Below are 13,560 nucleotides of genomic sequence, written 5' to 3'. Positions count from 1 at the left end.
ACATACATTCATTCATTCATTTAACCTTATTAGACATTTGGTAGGACTCCTTGGACGAGTGATCAGCCCATCGCAAGGCTTCTACCTACACAGGACAGCACAATACAGAAAGACGTGGACAAACATCCATGCTTTGAGTGGGAGTCAAACCCATGGTCCCAGTGCCCAAGCGCACAAGGTCTATGCCTCAGACTGCATGGCCACTGCGACCAGCAAGTTTCATTCATAATAGAATGGGGAGGGGAAAAGAACCCTCAGTATCAATGGATGTGGAAACAGTTTAAGCAGATTCTAATGTATATGCTTATAATACATTTTCCTCTAATTCCTTCTGCACTTATAACAAAAAAAGTTTCTATAAAATATAAATACAAGTCTCACAAATTATGTTTCTCTCTCTAATTTCTCACCATCTCTCACAGTATTTCATAACACAGTGTCCTATTTTACATAAAGTCATTCAAAAATATTGCACATTTGGAGACTAAAAGATGCACGTCTTTGGTGTATCAACACAGGAATTAATAAATACATAATTATTTGTGCAAAACATGTTCACCTTCAAGGCCAGAGTAACATGGGATCACTCTGCCGAATCTGAAGTTTCTTCACTTGACCGTATATTTTCAGTGCTGGGCCCAGCTTCAAATGCAATCCGATTAACACATCGCTTCTTTTCATGAGAAGTAGTGAGGCTCCATCAATATCCTACAAAACATAATTTGTATTTAAACGATGTTACTAGATGGTCAACACGCACATTTGGTTCTGTGTCCTACAATCATTTCTAATGTAAAGTTAAATGCAGGATTCATTTAAAAATGCGGAAACAGGTAGTAAACAAAAGAAAAACATTACTTTTGTTCACTCAATGTATAAATGATGTCTGAGTCACAGTATGTTATCTTGAGGGCAGTAACATTTTCTGTACTTACCCCAAAGTCAAAGTAAAGATACAAAACAAATAACAAATGAAACAAGGTTTTGAATGTCACGATAGCATTTAAAAAGAATTACATTGCGCTCTTCTGTGATATCATTTACTAACACTACAGTAATAAAAATTTAAATTAAACTTTTTATTACAAGTCTCAAGACGGTATGAAACTGACAAACCAGGTCCCAGAACACCATGATATTTTGATTCTTCATTTACCACCTAGCAATACTATCCCACTCTTCATCTAAAAAGCACTGGCTGTTACACAGAATCTAAATTTTAGATTTGAGGCATGTTTTTAAAGACCTGCTAAAGATTTGAATATAAAGAATCTAATGATACACACATTTACCTCATTTTAATGCAAGGTGTCCTATATAAAATATTTATTTACATTATTAACAATACTGAGTAGAATGTCCCTGTTATAATGTTAAATCATAGTACGAGGTGCTACACAAAAGTTCAGGGAATTTGCCCATAAAAAAATTGCTTTTCATAACTCCTAGTGTCCATCGTCTCCTTCGAAGTAGTCCCCTTGGGCATGGATACAGCGATCCCAGCGTATTTTCCATGATTCCATGCATCCCTGGAAGTCTTGAAGTGTGAGTGTTTTAAGCCTGGATCTCCTCAATTGTGTCAAAACGACGGCCTTTCAATCAAAATTTCATTTTGGGGAACAGGACAAAGTCGCAGGGGGCGAGGTCAGGCGAATAGGGTGGGTGGAGAATCACTGTCGTTTTTTTGGAAGCCAAAAACTGAAGAACGAGCGATGTGTGGGCGGGCGCGTTGTCGTGGTGGAGAACCCAGCTGTTGTTCTCCCGCTTTTCCAGACGTTTGCGCCTAATGCTCTCCTGTAGCTGCTTCAAAACTTCATAGATTGTAAGTCTACGATCTGCATCCATAGCCTCTTGCACTTTCACGATGTTTTCCGTTGTTGTGCTTGTCGATGGTCGTCCTGAACGCTCATCGTCGTCGACAGGCGTTCTTCCATCCTTAAAGCGTTTGTACCAAGAAAAGTTTTACTTTGACTCATAGCATTCTCACCAAATGCTTCCACAAGCACGCAGTGGGTTTCTACAGCAGTTTTTTCAAGCTTAATGCAAAATTTGATGCAGATTCTTTGCTCCTTAAACTCTGCCATTTATGCAGGTTTAAAAAATCGCAGAACCACTACAACACGACTTTACAAAAACGCACGAGACTCAAGAACGCGGCCTCTCGCCTTCACGGCTGTTGGTACACTAATTCACAAAGGTTATTGCTCGCCCCATCTAGCGGCGGCAGGCCATTCCACAACCGGTTCAAGCGTGGAATTCAAATTTCCCGAACTTTTGGGTAGCATAAATTGACATAAAATATGGAGTACCACCACTTTTACATAACCCATTTAATTAATAATTAAAAAATTAGGTCTCAGAATTAAAAAGCAAACAACAAACAACTTTTAGTATGTATAATAAAATATATTAAAAACTAATTACTTCACATAAATATAAAATATTGATAAAATTGTAAACTTTCAGATGACCAAATGCTATAAATGTTCTTGGTCAATCATCCATGGACTACGTTTCCTGCTCTGTTCTCATACGGCTTATCACCCAAGACTTCACTGGATTAACAATTAACTTCAGATAATGCACAGGCATCCACTTTAACTAATTTATAACAGACTAAAAGAAAAAAATATTTTTTCAATTATCCATTTAACCTAGAGAAGCCAAAAGAATCAGAGAGGGCTCAAAAATGAACTAATTGCATCAGGTATTTGAAAATTAACATTAATTTATTAAATGAAATCATTAACTGCATAAACTAGAAAACTAAAATGTTAACAAACATCTCAAAGTGTGTAAGCATTTCACAAAATCAGTATCAAACACAAAGCAAATACAATGCATTTTAAACCATTTGGAAAAAAATAACATAGCATACTTTTTATTAATGTGTGCGCATGCGTTATGCACAACCAAATTCTCAGTAAAGATGCTAGGTGACAGAATATTCTGTTTTATAAGTGTTGTTGCCATTTTGAAACTTTTAGTATATCTAAATGAAACAAATATATAAAATAAATAAAGGAAAGAAATAAAGACACAAAAGAAAACAGACCCCATTAAATTGCAGTGGACCTTCTCTGTTGTATTTAAATATTTAAAATAGCTGGGAAAATCACCAAGCACAAATGAGATTTACACTGGCAATAACAGAAATCTATAATGCAGTTCCTGCTACATCTCAGCTTCTTTTTTCTTTGCTTATATAATGACATCTTGTTAACTACATCGAACATCAAATGATAAATTACGTGTCCCTTAAATTACTGAATTAGTAAGGATGTGAAAGGAAGCAGTCATAATCTATTACAAAATACTATACAGGTATTTGCTTGGAGAGTGTATTCGTTTTGAAAGCATTTAAATAAAATAAATATTTTTTAAATTTTTTTATAAGTACTCATTTATTCTGTCTGTAGCATCACTGAGATACAGAGTACACACAACATACAAATGGATATGTGGAAATGATATATGTGATAAGACATTCGATCAAATGTCATAGTTGAGTGGTTAGCTCTCCTGCTTCGTGCTTGGGAGGTCCCAGGTTCAAATCTCAGCTCGGAGACTGGCTATCCTGACTAAGGTTTGTTATGATTTCTCTCAGTCCCTCCAGGCAAATGTTGAGATAGTACCTTAAATTAGGCCTTGACTGCTTCCTTCCACATCCTTTATAATTTATTATTCATCATCATCATCTCATCCAATGCTATATAGACTAGATACTGAAAGTTTCATCAAGTAAACTATAAATAAATAAGACATTCTGAGAGCAAGATATAAAACAAAGGTAATGTTGCAGTACACGCTAAATATTGTACTGGCCTTGAAATTTCAGAGCAAGTACAAATTTTAATTCAACTTTTTAAATACTGAAACATACAATTAATAAATCCAATCAAACATGCTAGGGGATGCCTTATCCACAATTCTTTTTAATTCTGCACCAGGTACTTGCTTATGCTCATGATGTCAATTTGCTGGGGGATAGTGTAGGTAACATAACCAAGAATGCAGAAACTCTCCTACAGGCTAGCAAGGAAATAGGCCTACTAAATACATGGGCATAATACGGGATCAACATCAACAATGGCAAAACATAATTATAAGTAACACAATTTGAAAATGTTTCAAAATTTAAGTATATGGAAACAACAATAACAAATAGAAATGAGGTCCATGATAAAACTGAGAGTAGAATACATTCGGGGAATGCTTGTTTTTATTCAATTCAAACATTATCATCATCTCGTTTACTATCCAAAACACTGAAGATCAGGTTAAAAAACAATAATTTTGTCTCTTGTCTTGTATGGTTGTGAAACATGGCCTCTTACCTTCGAGAAAGAACTTAGATTACAAGTGTTTGAAAACAGGGTGCTCAAGAGGCTAATTAAACCAAGGAGGGATAAAATAAGTGAGGAATTTAGAATACTGCATAATATGAAGCTGCGTGAATTGCATGGGTCACCTAGCACAGTGAAGATAGTGAAATCTAGGAGGCTCCGATGGGCTGGATATGCAGCACGCATTGGGGGGACAAAGGGGCGCACACAAGGTTTTTATTGGGAATCCTTCTGGTAAACGACCACTGGGCAGACCAAGAAGGAGATGGGAGAATAACATCAAAATGAATCTTAGGAAGGTGGCTGTGAGGATGGCAAATCAATGGAGTTGGCTCAGGATCGTCACCAGTGGAGGGATTTTGTTGTTGTCGGTATTGAACCTGCAGGTTCTGTTACAAGGGAGTTAGTTAGTTAGTTAATTAACCCTCTGCAGTCCTATGTCAGACTGAGTCCGACATTAAAAAATCTGATGTTGGACTGAGTCTGCCACGTGTTTTACTAATTTTATACGAGATCTGGACTTAAGCTGAGGCTGGCAAACAGTGTCAGTATATTATTTAAGCTTTCATCTGTCCACTAGTGCCATCCAAGTTTTTCTGGTAAGACTTTGTGTACCTTATAATAGTGAAAGGAAGCAGAAGAGATGTGTTGTTCTATTGTGACATGTGTCCAAGGAAGCCAGGACTCCACCCTGAGTGTTCTACCATATATCATACAGTGAAGAAATACCTGTTAGGTATGTGGCTGTCATATTTACTTAGAATATAAATATTTTATATCTGATAAAGTTATAAAACAAATATCTTTTCCTAGTACGAAATTCTATTTTTTAATTGTTTTTGACGCATAGAGCAACCAGCCACTGTTACACTTTTATGGTGTTGAACTCGGTCTTAAACTTACAAACACAAAGAGCTCAAAAGGAAGCATAGCTCTGAGATTATGATATCCAATGCTTATACATCATACATCTGCATGCAATAAGATACGCTTAAACATCGCGAAAGTCATATCTATCAACTTCATCTTGCTTTATTCTCTACCGAACGACAACAAGCAGAAAAGCAACCTTTACTACACATCTCACTAGCGACAGTGGTACAGTCCGTGAAAAATATTTCACATGGTCAGTATTTAAACAGTAGGAACTGTGATCCTTTCAGAACATATTTTCACCATATTTAGCAAAGTTTCTTCCGCTTTATGCAAGTTGTAAAAGAAAATCAAACCAGTTCATAACAGTAGTTGAATTTGCATAGCTTAGTCGTATTTAAATAGACCAGCAGAGAGCCGTAGTGGTATTTAAAAGAGACAGAAAATGGTTAATCACACATATTGAGTGATAAGAAATACTATGCTTACTACAAAAAACTGTAAATGTTAATAAAACTGTAACTAAAATAAATTACTAACTCCCACTAACTTTGGAAAATACATAATAAATACAGGTAATAAACTCAATAAACCCTGATACACAGTCAATACAGGACGGAAAAGGTAATTTATTGACCTAATTTTGTAAAGAGAAGAATGATTATTTTAATGAATTGCAGTACGATAAAATGTCATTTTGTAAGTATGTCAGGTCTACTGGAAAACAAATAACATCACTGTAAAAAAACCAGCTCTGGATGTTTTTCATATTACTCCAAATGTTGAGTTCAAAAAATGACTTCTGTTTTAGCCTAAGAATTTAAACATAATTATCATACTCACGTGGTCTCTAAATACAGCTGCTTGTACTGGATAACCTTGCTCCTCAAGATATTTTGACACTTGTTCAATGCTCCAACCAGAAACATCTGGGATCCCGTCATCAACTTGAGCATCCACTTAAAAGAAAAATTAATAATGACATCAACATATACCACATTTACACAAAGTTCCATGACTAACTTCTTCTAATTATACCATAGGTAACTGACAGATTTCCAGATATGGTTACGGCTACCTTTTAAGTTATTGTTACATGCAGTCTGGTAGAATTTTACCGACGCTTCAAAGGTGCTTGCTGCTTCCATCACCAGGGCAACTTCACCTGCTTCCAAGAACACAACACACACACTATCACCACTTCCACCCAAATTTAAACAGATTCATTTCTGTCCTGGTAGAGGGTTGTACACTTCCCGCACCTCCTGTCATGGCATTTGACTCATAATGAATGAACACGCTTACTTTAAACTCAAAAAAATACCATAAAGACTTACAGCTACAACGGAAAGCACGTGGTAATATAACAAAAACCTTCATTCATTTGTCCACCTCATGCTCTGTTGAAAACAAGAAAAGAATTGTCATAAAAAATAAAGAAAATGTTAATTGTTTTTTCAACTGTGAATGAAAACTACATAAGCAATTCATTCTTCAGTAGCAACTGTTAACTCAGGGCTCTTTGTCCGTCAACCTCATCAGAAAAGTGGTATCTCTTGCACAATGACGAGACCACGTAACGCACTAACCACCCAAGACCTCGTAATAAATCAAGTCTATTTTGCAACATACTTAATATTCCATGTATCTCTTATTTACAAGACTTATTCAATAAGCGGAAGATCATTATTATACCGAAACTGAATCCATTAAAACACCCGCAAATGTGACTCTGCAGTATTCCCAAAAATCCCTCCCAAGACTACTTCAATGATCTTCGGAATCATCGGCAATGATACACAACAATCGGTCATTTCTATGCTGTCAGCCCTGGAACTTTAATTTAATTTAAATTATACATACTGATTTCTTTGGGGAAATTCCTATTTAAATGTTGTTCTTAGTAATGAATTTTTGCATGCAGAAATAATCAAAAATTTGTTTTGCACAACTGTATTAACTTTTCAGGCACCTAGAAAGGAAACACAGACAGGAAGCAACAAACAAATTAAGGAGTATGAGGATTTCTGTGTTCTGGGTTGTTGCACTGTGTTGTTTCAGAGGTCATATTGCCTCCGTCATCAGGGTGATGAATGACCTCTGAAACGTTGGTAAACATCTACCAGACTACACAGCGCAACAACCCAGAAGACAGAAATCTTCAGACTCACGGCTGTGAAAACCTCAAATCATACAAAATAAGGAATGGGCAACCTTCAAGTAGCCTCAGGCTGGATCCAGTTTTCTTTTCATGACCACAGGCCATAACATTACATACAAAATAAGTTACCAACAACAATTAAGAAAGTAAATTCAAAACATGGTTGGTGTAATGAGTAAATAAAAATATGCGTTTCTTAACCACGATAAAATTTCAAAGCCACAAAACAAATTATAAATTTTGATTTGTCAATGTTATAAACCGCCTTGATATTGTACACATCAGATAGATTATAGTCAATTATATTAAGTATTAAAAAAAACTAAAATTTCACTCAGAATATATAAAAAGTGACAGGAGCCAGGATTTGCCCATTCCAAGTATACAAGTCAATATGCTAATCTACATGCTCTATCTTATGATGTGGGTGAGACATGAGGAATGCATGGGGGGAGGGGAAGGGTGTTCATTAGGTATGGTTTGGAGGTCTGAAGGGAGGGAACCGCTGGGAAGACCTAGGTGTAAGTGGGAGGATAATATTAAGATGGATCTTAGGGAGATAGTAATCGATGAAGGGAACTGGATAAAGCTGGCTCAGGATAGAGTCGGTGGCAGGCTTTTGTGAACACGGTGATAAACCTTCAGGTTCCATAAAGAATGTGGCCTATTCTTTGACAAGCCAAGTAAACCATCGACTTATCAAAGAATGTCCTGCACCACAGAGCGAGTGAGTGTGTTCCATCTTATGATCTCAATTCAATAGCCTCCCCACTGTAAACAAGCTAAAAGCATCTTCATATTTCAGTAACTACTTACCCATACCATAATTTGGTGTTGTGGGTGAAGGCATACATCGTGAACACACAAATTCATTGCTCCTTGTTCCATCAGAAAGTTTTGGATCATGACAGGACAGATGATAATTGTCACCACAGCCACAGCACACCACCATTACTCCCTAGAAAGCGAATTCATTTCTACACTTATTTTAAAGCCACACATAATTACCACACTTACAAAACTATAAGAATACAATCTTCAGTTGTAAATATTAAGCAAACAATAATGTTACTACTTATATATAGAAATACCCCTAGTGGTTCCTCCGGTTTACGTTATTTTAGTCAAAATAACATATAGGTTGATATTTGCCCTAAACTTATAACCAGTTAGTTTGGAATCATATATTTCAATTCAGTTCAATTTCAGGCCCCCATATTAAACATATAGCAACAGCTTATCCACTGACTTGCTAATGTTATATAGAGTGTACAGAACAAGTTCAGTGAAATGCACTCAGTCAAACGCAGGCAAATGGTCACATATAAATTAGCCCACATACTGATTTAGTCATCAAGTAGCAGCTGTAGGAATGGGGAATTATTAATACTGAGTGAGGTAGCGATTAATGAAGGTGACAGACCTCCAAATCAAGCGGCCATTATTGCTTTTTAAGCTCGCTATTAATACTCGTGTGCAAAACCCAAAATAATTTACAGTCATACACATCCCAAGAACTGTATAATCTGTCAATGACACATGTATTAGAATCAGCATATCTGACTATTCTCACAATAGTACAGAAGTTGTAAAGTTAACATAACTAGCTCAATTTTGAAAGTCTGTGACAATGGTGAATTGTTGAAGCAAACAGTTTTCTGGGCATTATCCATCACCCAAGATTAAATAGAATAAAATCAATAGAACCATGACGTTTCGGAGATGGGAGTCTATCTCCATCTTCAGGTAAAACCCACTCTGATCCCTATCTAGCGTAACTAGTTTGGAACCCAACTGCGTGACTAAAGTTACTAGCAGCTGGATTGTGTTTAATAAACCTTAGTTTTCTTTGGATTTAAGTGAAGTATTGTGATAACTGTATCAAGAATTTAAAGGGAACTAACATCTGAATACTGTTTCCAAACAATCCCAAGGGTGATGCACTACCAACATCTACATCCCAGAGGCGCTAAATCAAATCCTGCACAACCCATATCCTACCTCATCCAACAACAAGCCTGAGAGAATCCATCATGCAACAGCATGCTCATAAGCCTGGATTAAACTCTACACTTATCATCAAACAAGCAGGAATCACAATTATAAATTTAATAAATGCAAACTGAGTTACGTAGTCCCTGAGAACCTTTATTTAATCACTGTTTAGTATACGAGAACCTACCACGTTATGTACCAACCTAATCCATATATATGGCAGGGTGGCACAGATAACAAGGCTAGATTAAATTCACTCTGTCAGGACACATTATTCAAAATATGTTTTCTTTGTACTCTGTAAAGGCTAAGAATGCCAGAAGCTACTACCGCCTTCCTCACTTCTGTACCAGTTATACACAAACTGTTCAAAACAGAAAAATATGCCAACTAGATCATCCCAACAATAGTTCCAAAACTGGTGAAGGTGCATGTAAGCTTGGTAGCAACAGTAATAAGTATCAAACAATTTTATATTGTTTTATAATTTTCACATTTTCTCAAATTTCTTAATACAAATTCCTTACTTTCACACAAAAGCACACATTAAAAAGGGTTTTAATCTGCTACTTAAATGTTCAATTGTACTGGTCTCTTGAATAAACTCATGAAATATCCCAAATGCTTAAGCCAGACCACAGTACATCATGCAGGCAGGCGGTTAATTTAGCTTTGCATCCTAAGTGTCCTTATACCTAGAGAAAGTAATTCTAGTACCCATTAAATATGATGTGAAGTGAAAAATTCTCAAGGCCAGAACATTAGGATCAAGATGTGAAAGGCTGAGAATGATAATGAATTTCACATGACTAAAAAAACTGCCAGGTTCAAGATTATGATTACCAGCTATTACAGGTAGTCAAAACTAAATTATGACAAAACTAATAGTTTGAGATACTCCTTGTAGAAATTCTGTCAAACTGAAAATTGCCTGTAATAAACAAAGACAAAAATGAATTCTATAACAATATTAAGTGAAAGTAATGCAAAATAATTATGTTATAATAGATGCACAGTTAACGCATATTGCAGCAGTGATATGGTGGCTGTAAACAAGTGTGGGATGCTTATTTATATATTACTTAAACATCCTATCTCAATTTCAATGTCTGTGCAATTCAGTCATTTTACTAGGATGTAGGTTTCTATACTTTAATGTCATCTTTCATCATAAATATTAAACAAAATAAGTAATGTATAACCACTTCCAATGGCTTCATGAAGCCAAAATGTGTATGGCAAGTAAAGAAACAAACAGCCAATAATTGTGGGACAAGTGGCTGGTTTATTAAACTTTTGTTGTTGTTTTTTCATTTTAAATTCTAGCACAATCATAAAATTCCCACACTCAACCTAGACACAGCCATTCTTAAGGTACTCTCTTGGCATAAAGTGTCCAGAAAAACACTCGCCATGTGTGTCAAGACCAGGAATTCTTTAACTGTATTACATATTAATAACAATGTACAGACAAACAAATGTAAATGCCAAGTTAAACAATTATACCTTACATGATAACATGCCACAAGTTGCCATATTGGTTCACGTTTTACAGTATCTGAATGCTAAGAAATTCCAAAAGAGGTCAAATTACAAATGTAACAAAAACCAACCAAGCACAATGGTTTCCACTCACTCCGAGTATCTGGTATGCTATTAAAACAATAATGTAATTTCCTCTCACATTTACACTACTTGTATCAAACAATCATCCACACTTATCACTTTTAATACAGTAGATATCACTGAAAATGTGTTGAACAAATATCCCCTCCAAGTAACAATAACAAAAACATGAATACATGTGCCAAATTCTAACCTCAGTAAATATCAAAAGGGAGTTTGCTACACTGGAATTAAGTTAGCCAATAATCTTCCACCTACTATCAAAAGTTTAAATCATGATATAAAAATGTTTAAGCCAGCGTTAAAAGAGTATCTCTTATCTCACTCCTACCCAGTAGAAGAATTTACATCACCCAAAAAGTCTCAACTATTTTAAATACATGCAAGTAATAATGGTGATGGTTTCTCAACATAATTATTTTGCTGTAATACTTGAGTCCCAAAAAACTGTAAATAGCTGTATTTTATTTATGCTATGACCTGTTCTACACCCTTGGCTTAGGCCTATGAAGGATCTGTGGAATGTAAATAAATTATATTCTATTCTGAAACTTCATAACCTCAAAAATTCTAGGTTATCTTGTGTGTACATGTTGCAGTCTCTTACTGTAAGGAAAACCTGTTCATGTTGAGCCTTTAAGTGATTACATGGACTTGGGCTACAATTCTGATTGGAAAGAACAATCTAACTTAACAACCAATTACAATTTTTAACAATATAACACAGGTAAACACACACTCCTAAAATGATGTAAACAAAGATAATTAATTCCTAAGAGTCATCATGCATTCACAAATCCTTCACTCTTAAAATTGTCACTGAAGAAGTACCTTGTCTATGGTTTCAGTGCAAACAACACAGGTTTTACACTGGACACACTGCCAATGGGAAGAGTTAGCTCCAGTCCCTGAATCTATACAGCTTGGATGAACTGGAAATCATGAACATGGAAAGAAAACAAAAACTCGTTGAAAATTAAGCCCATACAGACAGAAACCAAATACAAAAAATACTTCATTATTGTAAATATTTTAATTACCTTTATTGATGCAATCTTTGCACGAAATTAATTTTTCAAACTGTCCGCGGCGATCTTGACCTTGATTCACGCATATGTAACAAGTACCTCTGTCAACTTCCAGTTTGGCAGAAGCGCTACTAGTCTTCATTAGATCTTTATCTTTATTTTTACTTGTCGCACCCACAGGACGTCCACGCTTTCGAGTTGGAATATGAATATCAGATGGATCAAAGAAAACTTTCTTCGAACGCTGAAATCACAATAAACATTGGTCACTACGAAGCAATTATCCTACAATTTACATCGTGTTTTGTAAAGTGTAAGTCGGCTATCATGTTACCTACACGGTGACACCTAAATTGGAATACTACCTTACGTTTGGCTCCGTCACGAAATCCTTCTGTAGAAACGGATGAGGACACATTTGTCTCAGAGGTATCTTTCTTTGCGTCATATACATCGTCGTCATTCTTATTATTAACATCTGTTTCTGTTGGAGACGTTTCATTTATGATGCCATTCAATTGGCTCCTAGGTACATTTTGTTCCTCTTCTGAAATTTGTGAAGAATTAGGCGAATCTATTTTCATCATTTTAATTGTCTCGTTATTATCAGAATTATTATTTACATTTGGATTAGACGGTACCGGGTGATCAGCCAAGGAATAATTCCCGTTCTCGAGTTTCACTATGTTGCCAGAATTAAGTTCACGCTGCAATATAACTTCCAAATATCTTTTACTAAAACGAATGCTATCTTTTTCTTGCATATACTTTTCCAGTTCGTGTCCAGGTACACCAAAATCCAAATAATCTGGTTCGTGTATTATTAATTCTGCGACGGCACTACTGAGCAAGCTACTAGTTCCTTCGGAATTTAATGATCCATAAATAGTTCCCGCAAACCCTTCTTCCCTGTTTTTATTATACATAGCGTACCTAGACCATTTCGCTGCGTTTCTGTAACTTATATTTCCCTTATACTCAACTTTAACTACAATATCTTCTTCGACAAGGCGTTCTAGGTCCGCTATAGTATCTTGACCACCAACGCCAAATCGCCGCAGTACAAAGTTACATATTCTTTCAGCGTCTGGACGTGCTTTTCGGTGACGCAGCTGATCAATCGCTTCCAGTATTCTATCACGATTCTTGATTTCACTCATTCCTTGCTCTGCGGTACACTTCAAATACCTTTACAATTTTTTCTATCATACACAACCTCCGTTCTTCTCACACCGGTAAACTTTCCCCACTCGCTCACCGTATCTGCAGAAGCTACATGGACCCGTAGGTTTACTGAAAAACTCAATGCTATTGGCTGGGAACGTAGACATACGGAATATGCTGCCATCTCATCGGAGATGACAAATACTACGGCCGGCAGCAGTAGCTTATTCGGTAATACTATCATTACGCCATCAAGTATTAGATTGCACCAATCACATCTTAGTCATTCCCGACAAATTTATCTAGTGAACGTATTTATTTTTTTATTATTTATTTAGTGTTCTGTCTGACGACAGGTCCATATGAA

At 36.0% G+C, this 13,560-nt stretch overlaps 1 protein-coding gene across 8 annotated transcripts; it reads right to left on the bottom strand.

Annotated features, from left to right (window-relative positions):
• Positions 1 to 142: 142 nt before the first annotated feature.
• On the bottom strand, positions 143 to 13,335 carry LOC110838889 (uncharacterized). Of its 8 annotated transcripts, none has more exons than XM_022082535.2 (7): positions 12,395 to 13,335; positions 12,042 to 12,273; positions 11,833 to 11,933; positions 8,197 to 8,338; positions 6,298 to 6,387; positions 6,063 to 6,178; positions 143 to 708 (listed from the first exon to the last, which is right to left on the bottom strand). In XM_022082535.2, the coding sequence occupies exons 1-7, from the start codon at positions 13,187 to 13,189 to the stop codon at positions 562 to 564; spliced, it is 1,623 nt and encodes a 540-aa protein (XP_021938227.1). In that variant the 5' UTR covers positions 13,190 to 13,335; the 3' UTR covers positions 143 to 561. The 8 variants fall into 8 exon arrangements, with proteins under 8 accessions (XP_021938227.1, XP_021938228.1, XP_021938229.1 ...); XM_022082536.2 differs by having other exon boundaries at positions 6,298 to 6,384; XM_022082537.2 differs by having other exon boundaries at positions 8,203 to 8,338.
• Positions 13,336 to 13,560: the final 225 nt, after the last annotated feature.

Source organism: Zootermopsis nevadensis, unplaced genomic scaffold, assembly GCF_977971745.1.
Source record: "Zootermopsis nevadensis isolate Lab colony 2312 unplaced genomic scaffold, Znev_1.0 Znev_ptg000010l, whole genome shotgun sequence".
Classification (NCBI taxonomy): domain Eukaryota; kingdom Metazoa; phylum Arthropoda; class Insecta; order Blattodea; family Termopsidae; genus Zootermopsis; species Zootermopsis nevadensis.
The sequence above is the reverse complement of the archived record's forward strand: the minus strand, read 5'-3'. Positions and strand labels throughout refer to the sequence as shown.

Coding starts and splice junctions, on each gene's coding strand:
- LOC110838889 (XM_022082535.2), bottom strand. CDS start 13,189: ATGAGTGAAATCAAGAATCGTGATAGAATACTGGAAGCGATTGATCAG. Junction 11,934..12,041: donor CAAAGATTGCATCAATAAAG/GTAATTAAAATA, acceptor CATGATTTCCAG/TTCATCCAAGCTGTATAGAT. Junction 709..6,062: donor CAGCTGTATTTAGAGACCAC/GTGAGTATGATA, acceptor TATGTTTTGTAG/GATATTGATGGAGCCTCACT.